The 16,610-nt window shown below is 66.0% G+C and overlaps 3 protein-coding genes across 4 annotated transcripts in view; 2 read left to right on the top strand and 1 right to left on the bottom strand.

Moving 5' to 3' along the window:
- Nucleotides 1–5,870, top strand: part of HMG20B (high mobility group 20B) — a 7,879-nt gene extending 2,009 nt beyond the window's left edge. Inside the window, exons 2-9 of the mRNA XM_017836979.1 lie at nucleotides 1,587–1,798; nucleotides 1,997–2,200; nucleotides 2,340–2,460; nucleotides 2,566–2,612; nucleotides 2,898–2,973; nucleotides 3,150–3,365; nucleotides 3,884–4,016; nucleotides 4,661–5,870. Coding sequence (XP_017692468.1) covers nucleotides 1,587–1,798; nucleotides 1,997–2,200; nucleotides 2,340–2,460; nucleotides 2,566–2,612; nucleotides 2,898–2,973; nucleotides 3,150–3,365; nucleotides 3,884–4,016; nucleotides 4,661–4,673 — 1,022 coding nt within the window. The 3' untranslated portion in view covers nucleotides 4,674–5,870. The remainder of the gene's footprint in view (nucleotides 1–1,586; nucleotides 1,799–1,996; nucleotides 2,201–2,339; nucleotides 2,461–2,565; nucleotides 2,613–2,897; nucleotides 2,974–3,149; nucleotides 3,366–3,883; nucleotides 4,017–4,660) is intronic.
- A 277-nt stretch (nucleotides 5,871–6,147) lies between these two features.
- Nucleotides 6,148–8,714, top strand: GIPC3 (GIPC PDZ domain containing family member 3). Its single transcript, XM_017837077.1, has 6 exons — nucleotides 6,148–6,405; nucleotides 6,866–7,051; nucleotides 7,353–7,533; nucleotides 7,998–8,110; nucleotides 8,284–8,365; nucleotides 8,563–8,714. Exons 1-6 carry the CDS (start codon nucleotides 6,148–6,150, stop codon nucleotides 8,712–8,714), a joined length of 972 nt encoding a protein of 323 aa, XP_017692566.1.
- Nucleotides 8,715–9,122: 408 nt separating this feature from the next.
- Nucleotides 9,123–15,684, bottom strand: TBXA2R (thromboxane A2 receptor). 2 transcript variants are annotated; one of them, XM_017836996.1, is made up of 3 exons: nucleotides 15,442–15,684; nucleotides 9,943–10,849; nucleotides 9,123–9,463 (listed from the first exon to the last, which is right to left on the bottom strand). In XM_017836996.1, exons 2-3 carry the CDS (start codon nucleotides 10,747–10,749, stop codon nucleotides 9,209–9,211), a joined length of 1,062 nt encoding a protein of 353 aa, XP_017692485.1. In that variant the 5' UTR covers nucleotides 10,750–10,849; nucleotides 15,442–15,684; the 3' UTR covers nucleotides 9,123–9,208. The 2 variants fall into 2 exon arrangements, with proteins under 2 accessions (XP_017692485.1, XP_017692484.1); XM_017836995.1 differs by lacking the exon at nucleotides 15,442–15,684 and adding an exon at nucleotides 15,137–15,187.
- Between the last annotated feature and the right edge of the window lie 926 nt (nucleotides 15,685–16,610).

Here is a 16,610-nt window from a genome sequence, read left to right as displayed (position 1 = left end):
GGGTGGGTTTGTTGGGGTGTCTGTGCAGGGCCAGGGGTTGGACTGGATGATCCCTGTGGGTCCCTCCCAGCTCAGGATATTCTGGGATTCTGTGACTCTAAGCATCTCGGGAGATCAGGACCAGTGTGGGCTGAATTCCCCTGGGATTTGGGCTGTCCTGAGCTGGCCTTGGCCCTCCTGGCACAGATGGGGAAGCGCCTCGGAGGTGGATTCCAGAGGAAAAATCTTGCCTGAAATAACTTTACTTTTTAAAACATCCTTAGGCATGAGAGGAATCCAGATCACAGGAAGGGGGGGCAAGGATCTGTCTGGCCCTGGAGGGTGTTGGTGTGTTCCTGGCTGGGCTGGATGATGCTGTGGGCATCACTGGGAATATTGCTGGTGGACCTCATAAAGCCCAAGGCTGGCAGGTCCCTGCACAGCCTTGGGGGGCTCTTTTCCCCCAGAAGGTGGGAGAAGAGGTGGTCTCACACCTTCCTGTGGGGTTTTGTGGGCTGCAAGGCACTGGCTGAGCTCTGATCCCAGTGGGAGGAACTTGTGCTGGGCACCCACTGTATCCACGAGGACTGGTGCAGTGATGGGCAGTGTCCTGGGGACTCATGGAAGGGGCCCCCCTAAATTAACTGCAAGGGTGGCTTGGACAGGTGATAAGTGGGTAGCAGTGGGTTGGGATCTCTGGGAAGTTTGGGTTTGCTCCAGGTACATGATATGGCAAACACAAGGGGAATTCCAGGGTGGATCCTGAGTGGGTCAGGATTGCTGTGTCTTTTGGTACACTTGTGTTTGGTACGCTGTGTCTTCTGTCCTTGCTGGGGCTTGTGCTTGGCCCTGGGCTGGTTCCCAGGTCTGGGGACCTGGATGGAACCCAAGCAGGCACTGATTGATGACACTTTGTGGCTCCTCCAACATGGTGGGGACATTTCCAGCAGAGCAGGAGCTGCCTTGGGGTGTGAGTGGACAGGGGCTGTGGGACGGAGCCGGCCGGAGGAGGGGCTGGTGGCCCCAGGGTGATGCTGTGGCGGGACAGGGAGGCTCTGCCCAAGGCAGGTGCAGATCCCTAAAGCCACAGCAGTGATCTGGAGAGCAGGGCTGGAGCTGCTCGGGGTGTTGGGGTGTGTCCCAGGCAGCAGGAACCTGCCGGGGCGGTTGTGGCCAGAGCGGGTCAGGCCAACGCCCTGCCCTCACCCTCTGCCTCTAGGGCTCCTTGGGTGTGGGTGATGCTTCCAGGTGGTGCTCCTGGAGCCAGGATCCGAAACCCTGCAGCTCCTTCTCCCTTGCAGAGGAGGATCATCAGGTTTCTGCCCCTTGGGACTCCCCACCGAGGTGTGTCCTGGGCCCAGGTGACAGGCAGGGGCTGCCACTGACATGATGGCATTGCTGTTACCTGCCCCCAAGAGTAGCACTAGCCCTATCCAAATGTCCCTGACAGGTCCCAGGGCTGCCACTGGACCTCAGGGCAGCTTTAGTGTGCCCAGGGCTGCCTTTCTTGGCCAGTGCTGGGCTCTGCTCCGGCCCCATCACTCCACCATGGCCTTCCCTCATGGGAACAGGGGCTCCAGGCCCAGTGCCAGGTTTGGGGCTGTGAGGGAATTTGGGAGGATCTGGTGGGCACGAGGCTGTGCTGCCAGGGGATGTGTCGCCGTTGGCCCCGGCGGTGTCCCAGCCCTCCCTGACGGTGCTCTCTGGCTGCAGACATGCCACGGGCAAGGCTCAGCATGGGAACTTTCTGGTGGCCATCAAGCAGGAGAAGGGAGAGTCGGCACGGATGGGTGGTGAGAAGCCACACGGCGAGGAGGAGGTGAGCCCTGGTGCCCATGTCCCTGCCCACAGGGTTCGAGGTGTGGGGCTGTCCCTGTCCCTCCACTGGCCAATGGGCTGAGGAATCTCCCAGACCTTCCCTGGAGGGCCAGGGGGCCCGGGCAGGTCTGGGCCCTGCTCCCGTGTCCCGGTGGCACCGTGTGCTCTGACCCCTCTGTCCCTTCCCCCCGGGTGCCAGCCAGTGAAGAAGAGGGGCTGGCCCAAGGGCAAGAAGAGGAAGAAGATCCTCCCCAACGGCCCCAAAGCCCCCGTGACGGGGTACGTGCGCTTCCTGAACGAGCGGCGCGAGCAGATCCGCACCCAGCACCCCGACCTGCCCTTCCCGGAGATCACCAAGATGCTGGGAGCGGAGTGGAGCAAACTGCAGCTCTCGGAGAAGCAGGTACGGCCCCCTGGGAGAGACCCCCAGGCTGCAGCCCAAACCCCTTGGCTCCCTGCAGGGCTGGAGCTGGTCCCAGTGCTGGGCTGGGAGGGTTGGGAGCCTGGGGCTGGGCCGGGCTGAGGCCCCTCTGTGACCGCAGCGGTACCTGGACGAGGCGGAGCGGGAGAAGCAGCAGTACATGAAGGAGCTGCGGGAATACCAGCAGTCAGAGGCCTACAAGATGTGCACGGAGAAGATCCAGGAGAAAAAGATCAAAAAAGGTGGGTTGTGAGAGCAGGGGCTGCTGGGATCTGGCCAGGCACTGCCAGAGCCTTAGGGGATGGGGTCTGGCTGCCGGGGTGACTCCCTTCCTTCTTACCTTGCAGAGGACGCAGGTTCTGCGGCTGTGAACACCCTGCTCAACGGGCACAAGGTAAGGCCCCAGTTTGTCTGCCTGTGTGGGGGAACTAAGGCACTGCTGGGCTCAGTCCAGGGGGCTGGGCTGGCTGCATGGGTGGGTGGGCAGAGGGAGGCTCAGGGATGTGAATCCCAGGTTCCTGGAGTGGCAGGAGGCAGTGTAGCCATCCTCCCTCCCCACCTGCCTGGGCAGGGCCATCCCTCACTCCCATCCTGGTGCCCCCCATTTGCCCAGCCCCAAGGGGTTGGGGTCCCCTCTGGGGGCCTCAGCCCTGCCTGAGCCCTCCCTCCCATCCTTCAGGCTGGCGAGTGCAGCGACACCTTCTCCACTTTCGATGTGCCCATCTTCACTGAGGAGTTCTTGGACCAAAACAAAGGTGAGGGGCTGCCAGATCCGGGCTGTGGAAGGTTCCTGGAAAGGCTGGATGGAGGGACCAGCCTGGAGCCTGGGCATTGGTGGCACTGAGCCTCTTGGAAGAGCTGTGGCTTGGGGAAGGGATTGGGCTGAGGTGGGGTTGGGGTCCATCCCACTGACGCGGCGCTGTCCCGGCAGCCCGGGAGGCTGAGCTGCGGCGCCTGCGGAAGATGAACACGGAGTTCGAGGAGCAGAATGCCATCCTGCAGAAGCACACGGAGAGCATGAACTGTGCCAAGGAGAAGCTGGAGCAGGAGCTGGCGCAGGAGGAGCGGCAGACCCTGGCCCTGCAGCAGCAGCTCCAGTCGGTGCGGCAGGCCCTGACCGCCAGCTTCTCCTCCCTGCCCATCCCCGGTGAGTTGGGGGCAGCCACGGGGCTCCCCGGTGCCAGGGCTCAGTGCCGGTGCAGTGGGGCAATGTGGGACCTGCCCTGGCTGCTGGAACCCCTGCCTGGGCAGAGGGGCACCATAGGGCCTCCTCAGCTGTGGAGACCCCTGCTCGGGCCGAGTGGCACTGTGGGATTCCCCATCCCAGGCGAAGGGGCACTGTGGGGCAGTGGGGTGGTGGCAAGTGCCCATCTGATGCTGGGCTGGGATCCTGCAGTGCTCAGAGGACTCCCTGGGGAGCCCAGGGATGTGACAACCAGCTGGCTCCCCTGTCCTGGGGCAGGGCAGGCTGGGAGCCATCCTCCTCTGGAGCCACACTCACAGCTGTGCCCCAAATTGGCCCAAATCCACGTGCTCCAGGATTTGTGTCAGTGCAGGCTCTGTCCCGCAGCAGGAGATGGCACTGGCTGCTGAGGTCCCTTCCCCAGTCACCAGTGCATGGTCAGGGCTGGGTGGGGACCTGCTCACCAGGCTGTCACCTCCCAGGCACCGGGGAGACCCCCACGCTGAGCACCCTGGACTTCTACATGGCCAAACTGCACAGTGCCATCGAGAGCAACCCCCTGCAGCACGAGCCGCTGGTGCTGCGTGTCAAGGAGATCCTGTCCCGGATCGCCAGGTGAGCACAGGGCTGGGAACACAGGGCAGGGGGGTGATGGGAGCTGAGCAAGGAGGGAGTGGACAGGAATGGGCTCAGAGCTGCTCGGGGGAGCTGTGGGAGAGGGAAGCCTCATCCCTGAGTTCAGAGGTTATCCCCACATTCAAAGACATGGAGCTGCTGGAGTGAGTCCAGAGGAGGCCACGGGGATGCTCCAAGGGCTGGAGCCCCTCTGCTCTGGAGCCAGGCTGGGAGAGCTGGGGGGGTTCACCTGGAGAAGAGAAGGCTCCAGGGAGACCTGAGAGACCCTTGCAGGGCCTAAAGGGGCTCCAGGAGAGCTGGAGAGGGACTTGGGACAAGGGATGGAGGGACAGGATGGGGGGGAATGGCTTCCCAGTGCCAGAGGGCAGAGTGAGATGGGAGATTGGGAAGAAATTCTTGGCTGTGAGGGTGGGGAGGCCCTGGCACAGGTTTTCCAGAGCAGCTGTGGCTGCCCCATCCCTGGAAGTGTCCAAGGCCAGGCTGGACGGGGCTTGGAGCACCCTGGGCTAGTGGAAGGTGTCCCTGCCCATGGCAGGGGGTGGAACTGGATGGGCTTTAATGTCCCTTCCAACCCAAACCATTCTGGGATTCTGTGACTCAGCTGTGCTTTCCTCCCTCCTCAGTGAACACTTGTGAGAGGACCAGTCCCTCTGGAGCCTGGGGCTGGCTGGACCCTGTCCCTGTCCCTTGGAGCTCACGCAAGGGACAGTCTCTGCCGGGGGTCCGGCTGCTTCCCCCCCCCCTCGCACCTTCAGCGTGAGCCGCGACCCCCCAGCCCAGAGTGCCCGACCCTGCGGCTGCACCGGCTCCAGACACCTCGAGCTTTGGGGTGGTGACAGAGCTGAGAGCCCATCCAGTGTGCTGCTGGGTGAGGGGTCACTGGTGGTGTGAGCACCCCCCACTCTCCCAGGAGCCCCCCAGCTCCGCCTCGCTCAACCAGGGGCTCCCCAAAGCCTGATGGGGAGGTGCTGGCGGGTTCTGGCCTGGAGTGAACCCGACTCTTCCAGGGTGACCTGGGGCTGTGGTGCTGGGGGGGCAGCAGGGGATGACCAGGAGTCCCTGGGGAGGCAGTGAACTGACCGGGAGTCCCTGGAGCTTGGCACTGCCTCCCAGCCCCAGACCAGCCCGGGAACCCCTTGGTCCCATCCCGCAGTGGGGCTGGGGGCAGCTCCTTCCCCCTGCCTCTGCCTTTATTTAATCATCCCCATGGGTGCCTTCAGCCACTGTCCCTGTCACCTTGCCTGGCCCCTCTTTCCCCCCACCTTTGGGACTGGGCAGGGAGCTCCTGAAGGCAATAAATGCCTCCTGCTGGAGGGGAGCTGTGACAGACCCCTTCCTGCAGTGGGGACCCCTGGGCTGGGGGGAGCTGGGACTTACCCCTTCTCATGGCAGGGAGCCCGGGGGAGCTGGGACCGACTCTCTCCCATGGTGGGGACCCCTGTGCCAGGGGAGCTGGGACTGACCCCTTCCTGCAGTGGGGACCCTGGGTGTGCTGCATTGGCTTTCAGCTCCTGCTCCTGCCCCCCACCCCCTGCCTGAGCCCCCCTGCTCTTGTGGGACCACTGTGCTGGCAGCCACATCTGGCTGTGCTGTGCCGGGGTCGGTGTCCCCGGGGCTGCCTGTCACTAATCTCAGACTGTGTAATTAGAGAGTGTCTTATTTTCTTACTTAGCACTATATGGGCCTGGCCCTGGCTCTAACGGGGGGCTGGGGTGCTTCCCCCCCCTCTCGCCTGCCAGGCCTGTGCTCTGTAGCTGCATCTCTGGTTTGCCATCTCCTGGTGCTGCTGGGCTTGGGCTGGAGATGGAAGCAAATAAACGTGGGAGAAAACCACTCTGGTCTCTTGTGTGTTCGTGCTCAGAGGGGACTCTGGAGCTGATCCTGGAGCTATTCCCGGAGGTGCTGCGGTAGGTCAGTGCCCAGCCAGGGAGGGTGTGATGGCAGCGGCTCTGCTCTCCCACCTCCAGCCTGTCCAGGGCCCTTCTTACGTGGCAGAGCTCACCCGATCCCCACGGGTGACCTGCCCCCCCAGCTCAGGTTCCCGGGCTCGGGGATCACCTTACGGCCGGCGGGGAGCCAGCCCCATCCATAATTCAGCGCTGCCGCCGGGATGCAGCGGGTGGGCAGGCACGGCCGGCAGCCCCCCGAGGGGGGCCCCATGGAGAACGGCGTGGGGCAGGAGCCGGGGACCCCCGAGCCTCCCCCCGCCGAGGCCCCCGCGGCCCCCCGGGCCCCCCGGGCCCGGCCCAGGCTGGTGTTCCACACGCAGCTGGCCCACGGCAGCCCCACGGGGCGCATCGAGGGCTTCACCAACGTCAAGGAGCTCTACGCCAAAATCGCCGAGGTCTTCGACATCTCGCCCACCGAGGTGAGGGGCTGTGGCACCCGGGGAGGGGGCTTTGTGCCCGAGGGGGGACACCAGCCCTGAAGCACTGGCTGTGGCCTGTGCTCCCACGAGTCCCCAGCTGCTTGTAAATGCAGTCCCCAGAATGTCCTGGAAAAGAATGCTTTAGTCTCTGGTCTCTATTGGCTCCTCTGGGGAGGGATTGGGGGGGTCTTGCCTCAGTTTCCCCCCTGCAAGTGGGCAGGGAGTCGGGGCTGCCTGTTCCCTGGCTGATTCCAGCTGCCTGGCACCATGGGAAGGTGTGTGGGGATGGGGCAGTGTGGGGTCCTCGGGCAGGCTGGGGGTCTCTGGACCCTGCTGGTCTAGCAGTGCCCAGACCTGACTGGACCCTGCCATGGCTGATTCCTGCCCTGGGCCCCAACACCAACACCCCCTGCCCTGGTGGGGTATCATCAGCCCCTGCTGACGGGGTTCCCCGGGGCAGATCCTCTTCTGCACGCTCAACACGCACAAAGTGGACATGCAGAAGCTGCTGGGGGGGCAGATCGGCCTCGAGGATTTCATCTTTGCCCACGTCCGGGGCGAGACCAAGGAGGTGGAGGTGACCAAGACAGAGGACGCGCTCGGCCTCACCATCACAGACAACGGGGCTGGCTATGCCTTCATCAAGGTGAACCCCCGGGGGGCTGTGCTGGGCCCAGGGCAGCCCTGGGGGCTGTGGCCCTGTGGGTGACATCCATGCTGCACCCCCTCCCTGTGACCAGGCTCCTCCCTGACTCCCCCCTGGGTCCACCCTGGTCCTGGGGGTCTCCCCCGCCGTGGGGAAATTTGGGGGGACCCTCCCTGCCTGACCCAGCTACTAAAGGCCATGGGATCACAGAGGTGTTTGTGTGGTGGGAGGGACGGGGGCTGTGTCTGACTGTCCCACTGTGCCACCTTGTTGCTGTGTGTCCCTGTCCCCCCACCCTCAGAGGATCAAGGAGGGGAGCATCATCAACCGGCTGCAGACGGTGTGCGTGGGGGACAGCATCGAGGCCATCAACGACCACACCATTGTGGGCTGCCGGCACTACGAAGTCGCCCGGATGCTGCGGGAGCTGCCGCGGGCCCAGCCCTTCACCCTCCGCCTGGTCCAGCCCAAAAAGGCCTTCGGTCAGTTGGGGGCTCCCCCTGCTCTTGTGCTGGGGACTAGGGAAACCTTGGAATTGTCCCCAGCCCCTGTGGCCCTGCAGCCCCCTCCCCAGGGGCCAAGTGCCTCGCAGGATCCACCCCTGTTCCATGTACACCCCTAACCTACACCCCTACTCTTTGTGTACCCCGGGGCACCCCTACATTGCACCTATGTAGGCGTCCCCACACCTGCTCATACTCCCTGTGGGCACTCCCATTCCTCTGTGTGCCCTGTCCCGGGCATCCATGAACACCCCGTAACCACGAGCATCCCCAGTCTGTACCCCTGGGTGTCCCCCACACACCGCCCCTGTCCCACACATAGCTCACCCTGCAGTGCCCCCCCGGGGGGCTGGGGTAGGGCTGGGCGGTCGGCAGAGATGGGCTGGGGGTGCCATGCCCTGCCTTGGCCCTCACCCCACCTCTCCCCCCATGCTGGGGCACAGACATGATCGGGCAGCGGACGCGGAGCAGCAAATCCCCGGGCGAAGGCAGAGTGGCCACGGGGAAGGAAACGCTGCGGCTGCGGACACAGGGCCCGGCCGTGCTGGAGGAGGGGGTAAGACCCGCCCTGAGCCCCCCCCGACCCACATCTGCTCACCCTGTGCTGAGGTGGGGACGAGCATCCCCGCACCCCTGGGTGCCCCCTCTGCTGCCCACGCCCGCAGTGCCCCCCCGGCACGGCTCGGTGGGAGCAGGGGGTCCCCAGCACTCAACCCCCGTGTTCCCCAGCCCAGCCCCTCCGAGGAAGAAGCTGCTCGCAGGGTGGATGATCTGCTGGAGAGTTACATGGGCATCCGCGACAGCGAGCTGGGTGAGCTGGGGGGGCCTGGACCCTGACCCGGACCTGCCCTTGACCCGCCCCACAACCCAGCCCCTGCCCCTTCCCCAGCTCCTGCAAGGGTCCTTTCCTAGTTCCTGGGTCCTTTCCTAGTTCCTAGGTCCTTTCCCTGCCCCTTCCCCGGCCCCTGCCCCAGCTCCAGCCCCTGACCTGTCCCTTCTCTCCCCCAGCCTCGACGATGGTGGAGGCGGCCAAGGGCAGCCCCGGCGCGGCCCAACTCGCCCGCGGGCTGGACTCGGTGCTGGGCGAGTTTGCCTTCCCCCCGGAGTTCGTGGCCGAGGTGTGGGCGGCCGTTTGTCACCCCAAGGGGGGGCAGGAGTAGCTGGAGGGGGGGCAGTGCCCCTCGCTCCCGCCCCCTCCTCAGGTCCCCACCTCGTCCCCACCCCACCTGGGGCTGGCAGTGCTGGTGGGGGTCCCCATCCTGTGCCCTGCACCCTCCGGAGTGCACCCAGGTCTGTCCCCTGGGTTGGGGGGCAGCAGGGCACCAGCCCACCCACCTCCCCGAGAACCCCCAAAGCGTGGTGGGCAGTGGCTGTGGGTCATTAAAGCAGAGGCTGGAGGAGAAGGGCTGTTGCTGTGGTTGTCAGCAGGGCTGGGGCCCCCCCAGGGTCCCCCCTCAGGGTCCCCCCCGGGTGTTCACCCCCAGCGAGCACCGAGAGCTGCACGAGCTGTGCTTTATTGGGGACGGGGAGGGGGGAGCGGCCTGTGCCCCCTGCCAGGGCTCGGGGGGGGCAGGGAGAGCCCCTGGATGCAGGTGATGGGGATGCACGAGGGGACGGGATGGGGGCCCGGCCGTGTCCCCCCATCCCGGGGGCGCTACTGCAGGACGGAGCCGGCGGTGAGCTTGCGGCGCAGGGAGGGGGTGAGGGACACGATGGAGGGCCGGGGGCGCAGCCGGGGGTACACGCGGTGCAGCACCGCCCGCCGGAACAGGATGTACACCCAGGGGTCCAGGATCTGGTTCCAGGTGACCATGCGGATGTAGATCAGCAGCATCTCCTGCGTGTCCGTGGGCAGCTCCTGTGCCCGCCCGCCGGGCAGGCGCTGCAGCGCCGTCTGCACGATGAAGATCTGGGGGAGGGAAAGGGGCAGAGCGTCACTGGGGGGTCTGTGAGCTGCGTGGGGGTGGGGGAAGTGATGAGGGTCCAGGCACTGAGCCCCTTGGAGGGAGGTCCCAGGCTGGTTTGGGCACCGGGGAGCACCTGCTCTGCCCGCAGGCAATGCTGAGCCTCAGAGCCCATAACCCAAGGGCCAACCTGGAGTGCAGAGAGGTGGCACAGGGGGACATTGAGACCCGAGGGGGCCTCACCAAGGGGACACCCCCAGACCTAGGGCCTCACCAGCAGGAACGTGATGGGGACACCCTGAGACCTTGGACCTCACTGGGAAGAGCAGGGGGACACCCCAAGACCCAGGAGGGACATGGAGGAGGGTGAAGGGGGGGACACACCAAGGCTGAGGCCCCACAAGGAGGAGCAGGGGGGACACCAAGAGACCCAGGGGGGACATGGAGGAGCGGTGACAGGGGGGCATCAGGTCGGGGGCCTCACCAGGAGGGGCATCCAGCAGATGGTTGCGATGATCATGATGCCCACGAGCTGCACCATCATCTCCACCTCGCTGTCGCGGCGCCGCTGCACCGACTCGCGGTCGTGGTAGACGCGGCAGAGCGTGACCACACTGATGGTGTTGAGGACGAAGGAGAGCAGCACCGACAGGATGCCCAGCAGAGCGAAGAGCAGGCAGAAGATGATGTCGCCGGTGTCGGGCAGGAGGGTGAGGAAGCACCAGGAGCCGGGGAACTGCAGCGTGTACCGGCCCAGCCCCAGCACCGGCAGCAGCCCCAGCAGGCAGGAGAAGCCCCACACCAGCCCCACCATGGCCCAGGCACGGCGCTTGGAGATGCTGGTGGAGCGGGAGAAGGGGCGGTTGATGCCCAGGAACCGCTCCCCGGCCATGGTGGCCCCCAGCAGCAGCGGGCACTGCCCGAAGAACACCATGGAGAAGCCGAGGAAGTTGCAGAGGTGGCAGTCGGGGTCCACCTCGGCCCAGGGGAACTTGATGAAGTGGTAGGGGATGATGACCGAGGCTGTCACCAGCAGCCCCATGAAGTCCGTGACCACCAACCCGCAGAGGAAGACGAGGAAGGAGGAGCGGGCGTGGCTGGAGAGCTTGCGGGAGGAGCTGAGCAGGACGCAGAGGGCGAAGAGGTTGGAGCAGAGGCCGATGAGGCCGAAGGCCGTGGAGAACCAGGGCGAGGCGATGCTGTTCCGCGCGTTGGCGCGGCCGTCGCTGGCGTTGAACACCCCGAAACACGAGTGTGCCAGCCCAGCCACGCTGCTGTTGGGGGGCTCCATATCCCCCACCCCCTCACGCTCCTTCTGGCAGCTTCAGGCACCCTCCTGGCTCGGCTCCATGGCCTGTGACCCCCACTGCCAGCACCGAGCCCGCCTTGCCCTGCGGGGAGAAGTGAGGGGGTTTAGGGCTGTTCCCCATCACCCACCCTGAGCCTGCAGATGTGGGGCCCCCCAGGGCTGTGGAGGGGGATGCCCTGCCAGAAGCCCAGCCCATGGAGGGGGACACTGGGACCCTGGCTTGCACTGGCTCTGGGTGCAGCCGGGGTGGGTGCTGAGGGCCCAGCCCTGCAGCTGCCGGGATTAACCGTCCTGGGCCACGAGCCACGTGGAGCTGCAGCCACGAGGCCGGATCCCAGCACGGCCTGACACGGGCAGCTTGGCTCACTCCTACTCCTGGGGAACACAGCCTGACCCCCCTGGGATGTTTGCTCTCTGTCACAGTGCAGGAACCTGCTCTCAAGGATGCAGGCACAGGGTGGCTGCCCTGGGGCATGATCCTGATACTCCCCGTCCCTGTACTGTACTCCTGGCTCAGTGGGGAGAAGCCTCATCCCCGTAGTGTGTGGGGGAAGCTGAGGCACAGGTTGGGACATCCATGTCTGGAGCTGTGTGCTGCAACCCTGGCACTGTGGCCAAGCCACAGCCAGTGTGGGTGACATCCCTGCGCTGCTCCCCTGGACCCCCCGCACTGGGAGCCGAGGGTTTGTGACAGAGAGCACATGGACTGCGGCCGTGGGCAGCCCGGTCAGTGCCACTCTGCCTCACTGGGCAGTGACCCGGGGCCGGGAAGCATCTGGCAGCTGGGAATCAGAATCATGGAATATCCTGAGTTGGAACAGACCCACAAGGATCATTGAGTCCAACTCCTGGCCCTGCACAGGCTTCCACTACTAATTGGTCCAGGCTGTAAATGGGATGATGTGGGACAGAGCAGAGACGTGGCAACTGTGGGGACCGGACACCCTGGGGACACAATCCCTTGCAGGGAGCAGACCCCTCCTCTCCTCCTGGGACCCATTTCTCCAGGCTGTGGATGTTCTTGTCACCCCACCTGCCCCATCCCGCTCCTGGGCTGGCACAGCCCTCAGCCCAGTGGCCCCAGTGGGATGCTCAGCTGTATCCCAACCATCCGCCCCTGCAAAGCCCCCACTGCAGAGCCCTCCAGTTCTGGGATCCTGGCAATCTTGCCTCCCCCTTGTGCAGGGTGGCACTTGCCACCTGTCCACCGTTCCCAGGTCAAACCTCGAGCTGGCCCCGATCGGTGCCAAACCAGGTGTTTGGTCCATCACCCCACCCTGCTCCGTGTCCCCATGTCCCGGGTGATCCCTGCACCGTGTCCCACAGCCGGACACCCCTCCCCACCCCCCCTCCCCAGCCCCCGGTTGGAGGGTGGCCGCAGGGCTGGGAGCCACCGCACACGCCCGAGGCACGCGCCGATCCCACAGCCCGGGGGCTGGGACGGGGCCAGGCATTGCAACATCTTCCTCTGGGGCCTCACCCAGGCGGGACATGGGGCTGAGGGTGCTGGCACCCACCCAGCCCCACCTGTGCACCCATCACCAGCTGTGCCGTGGGTGCTGCAGCCCTGGGGAGCGGGGAAGGGGCTCAGGGTGGCAGCGGGGGCTCGTCCCCATCCCTGTCCCATCCCGGTGCAGGGGGCTGGCAGATCTCAGCAGTGATTCACTGCAAGGATAGGCCTGGCTTTTTCCATGAGCCAAGAGCCAAAACTTGCTGCTGTTTGTTCTCGCTGGTCCCTGAGGGCTGTCCACGGTGGCTCCAGAAGTGTCAGGGCCCCCCAGATCACGGTCAGGCCTCGGTGTGACATTCCAGATCCCTGAGGAGTCACCAGCCTTTCCCACGTCCTCTGGGAGGTGACAAATTCCCCCCTGCCCAACAGTGATGCCACGTGGGTGCCTGGCATGGCGGTCCCACTCCTGCTGTCCCTTGCCATGTGCCTGCTCACGCTCTTGGGGTTCGCTTGGGGTGTTGTCCCCGAGCGTGTCCCCCCTGCCCCAGAGCACACCCTCTGCTCCCTGAGGGTCAGGAACTCGTGGGTTGATGCTGCCCTGCTGCCCCTGAGAGCCCCCAGAGACAGAGCCATGGGATGCTCTTGGCTGCCCACTGGCTCCCTGTGGTAGGATCTGACCCTTCCCCACAGTGTCCAGCGGGGGGGGTCTCCCTGTGGTGGCACCATGGCTGGGCAAGGCACCACAGGGCCCAGAAGCTCCAAACCAACCATCACCCACAGCTCCTCCTTGTCCTTCATCCCCCTTCTGCCCTGTGGCAATCACAACTCAGACCCTCACCCACCGCCCAGTACAGCCAGGCCAGGGACCCCAAGGGCGGGGGGGACCCTGGAGTGGGCTTGGGGGCTGAGCAGCTGGGCCCCCCTGCTCAGAACTGCCTCAGCCGGGCACCGACTGCACTTAGAGGGAATCAAATATTAACGAGGGGCCACTTAACAGCCGCAGGGCCAGGAGAGAGGGAGCCCCTGCAGTGCCAGAGCAAACCAGTGGCATCTCCGGGAAAGGGATCATGCAGGGGCGGGGGGAGTCCCCTCTCACCCTCTCCCCCCATCATGGGCAGCACTCGGGTTTGGGGTTCTGGACCTGGCAAAACCTTTCCAGAGAGATCCCATGGGAGCAAGGGTTTTGCAAGGGGTGCTGGGGTAAAATCCCAGTGGAGAGGAGCTGTACCTGAAATGTGCTGCTGGAGCTGTGAGATGCTGGCAGGAGCAAGGGAGGGGGGGCTGGTGCAGGCACTAATGGGGTTCCTGGCACCGCCTGAGGCCGAGGGTTGATGTTCTGCTGCAGCTGCACCATGGCTGCCCTGCCTCCGCTGGGCACTGCTTCCTGCCCTGGCCACATCCGAGGGAAAGGCAAGAGGCTGTTGGGGAGCAGGAGGCTGCTCCTTATCTGCTCCTGCCCCAGCCCATTCCTTCCCCAGGCTTCCTCAGGCAGGACTGGGCACGGGGCTTGCAGGATCAGGCCAGGGTGTGGAGCTGGGAGGGGAGTTTGCTGAGCAGTGGGGCACAGACACCTGCAGAGAGACCCCCAAACCAGGCAGCAGTGACTCCCATGTGCACCCTCAGCCTGGGCTCTGCTGCTGGACTTGGTGCTTGGCCTCAGGGCAGCCCTGCAGAAGGTGCTGCAGGACATTTGCATTTTTCCCTTGTGTGGCCAGTCCCTCCTCTCTGTTTGGACCTCTCCAGGACCAGGACTTTCCCTTTAGGATCCCTTCTGCCTCCACAGTCCCTGGTGCAGGTGGCCCCATGGTTGCGAGGGATGGACACGGTCTCACTGCCACCCACCCTCCAGGCTGGGGCTCTGGGGGCAGAAGATCAGCTCCAGGTCATCAGCTGGGACAGGAAAGGCCATGGTCACACCACGGGAATGGGGACCTGGCAGGGCCCCAGTGTCCCTCCTTGGACCCACAGTCATCACAGGGACTGCTGTGGGAGCTGCCCTGGCCTGGCCTGGAGCAGGGACATCCCCGGGACACTCAGGACAGAGGACATTCCTGGGAAGCAGTGACACACAGGGTGGTTCCTGCCAGGCACGGTGTCTGTCCTCGCCTGTCCCTGCTGTGGCCCGGGGCAGAGGTCCCAAACCTCCGGGCTGGCTTGGAGACAACTGGCACCATCCCCATCCCACCCTCCAGGGCCCCGGAGCCGGGCAGGGGTGGCTGGGGGTTCACCCTGGGTGCCCTTGGGTGCAGGAGCCGGGGCTCAGCAGCCTGGGGGGGCCGGTGCCAGGGCCCCCGCCCCGCGGCTGCCCCCGCCCGCAGCATCGCGGCAGCTCGAGGGTGTCAAGGCCGCTGGGCTGCCCACCCCGGCCGCCCGAAATAGCCCTTTCCTTTCCCGGCCCTTTCCCGGTCCTTTCCTGACTCTTTCTCGGCTCTTCCCCGACATGAGGTCGGGCGGGGGCGGCCGTGGGGGACCCGTCGCGACAGGGGAGCCTCCAAAGCAAATCCTGGTGCCGAGGGGAAGCCCGGGACGTCCCCGCCGCGGACCCCCGGCCCCGGGGACAGACAGACAGCGGGGGACACCACGTCTCCGTTCCCCCCGTTGGGTCTCCACTTCCCTTTCCCCGAAACGCACCCGATCCTCGGGTCTGTGTGTGAACTGGGCGGATGACTCGAACGCGAGTGTCCGGAGAGTCCCGAGAGAGCCGAAAGCCCCGCACAGCCCCACGGGCCCCGCACAGCCCCTTCGTCCGTCCGTCCAAGCCCTGCGGTCTGTCCACCCCTCCTGGTCTCTGTCCATCCATCCCAGTCTCTCTGTCCGTCCATCCCAGACTTCTGGGCTCTTTGTTCTCCTCAGCCTCCCCACCCCCGCATCCCTCGCCCCTCTCCAGCGCTCCCCTCCCCGCGCAGACCCGGGCCCTACCTCGCTGTCGGCGGGATCCACCCGGCTCGGCTCAGCTCGACTCGGCTCAGCTCCACTCAGCTCAGCCCCGCGGGGGGGCGGGGGAAGGGCCGGGCTCGCCGCTCCCCCCGGAACCGGCCCCGTCCCTCTCCGCCCCCTCCTCGCTCAGGACGGGGCTCCCTCCGGGCGGGGGTCGCGCCCCGGCCCCATCGCCCCCGCGGCTTCCCCTGGCGCAGCCCCCCCGTGACGGTGCCCAAAGACCCCCGGGCGGCGGCCGCAGCACCCGCGGCTGGTCCGAGCCGGGGCGGACCCGCCCCGTTACTCACTTGTTTACCCGAGTGGGTCCCTGTCCGGGCGGGGGGGGGATCCGGCCGTGCCGTCCCACAGAGAGGAGGGTCCCCACCGAGCCCCGCAGAGCGGCCCCGGGACCCGGGAAGGGGGAGTCGGATGGCCGGAGTCCCCGCAGCGTCCCTGGGTGCCCCCGCAGCCCCGGGGAGGGTTCGCACCCCGGAGGTTTTCCCAGCTCGAGGTGTCGCTGCGCTGTCCAAAGTCGCGGCCAGCCGCAGTGGCACGTCCCCAGGCACTGTCCCCTCCCGCGGTCCCAGGACGCGACAGCCTCCGCTGCTGCTCCTCGTGCTCCGCCGGGAGGGCAGAGCCCGGCTCCGGCCCCGGCGGCTCCATCAGCTCCGGAGCGCTGGGAGCGCCCGAGCCCGCGGGGGACGCGGGGACATCCCGAGCGCGCAGCATCCCGCCAAGGCCAGCGAGGCCGGGGCGGTGGTGGCCGGGCAGGAGATTTTCCTGCCGCTGGCTCGGCACTGCGGGGCTGCAGACCCCCATCATCCCTCCGTACCTTGGCTTGGAGCAAGGACTGGCACTGCGAAAGCCCGGGCAGAGGGCAGGGCCAGCCCGCAGAACTGGGTCGCGGCGAGGATCGAGTGCTGGGGGCAGGAAGGAAACCCGCAGGGTTCAGCAGCCGCTGCCGTACCCGGGCCGGGCCAGGGTGTGTCGGGGTGTGCCTGGGAGCAGCTGCGCTCACAGGGATGTGGGCACGGGGGGGCGGCTCCACCAACTGCCACCCCTGGGGCATGAGCCCGGCTGAGCTGCTGTACCCCCCAAACCCAACTCAGGGCTGTGCCAAACCACAACAGCTCCCCACGAAATGGAGGGGAGGTGCAGACACGAGCACTGAGAGCTGTCAGGGCAGGGAAAAGCCATCAGAGGGGCTTCAGCCGGATCCAGCCCCTGATCCAGCGTGTGCCCGGCAGCCACAGCAGCTCCAGGGGCTCCTGTGCCCAGTCAGTGGCTCCATCCAGGGCCTGGAGTCAAAGGCACAGGGAAACGCAGTGCCTGGGAGAGAACGTGGACCATGTTCAGGCTGGGGACACAGTGGGATGTTCTGGGGGGAAGTTCCCCTACCCCAGTGTGTGTGTATGCCCAGGAGGGACGAGGGCTGTGGGCAGGGTGGCTCTGCCAGGCAGCTGAGCAGAGAGGGCAC

This window comes from Lepidothrix coronata, unplaced genomic scaffold (assembly GCF_001604755.1).
Source record: "Lepidothrix coronata isolate B3197 unplaced genomic scaffold, Lepidothrix_coronata-1.0 Scaffold290, whole genome shotgun sequence".
NCBI lineage: Eukaryota > Metazoa > Chordata > Aves > Passeriformes > Pipridae > Lepidothrix > Lepidothrix coronata.
This window is presented reverse-complemented; position numbering and strand designations above follow the sequence as displayed.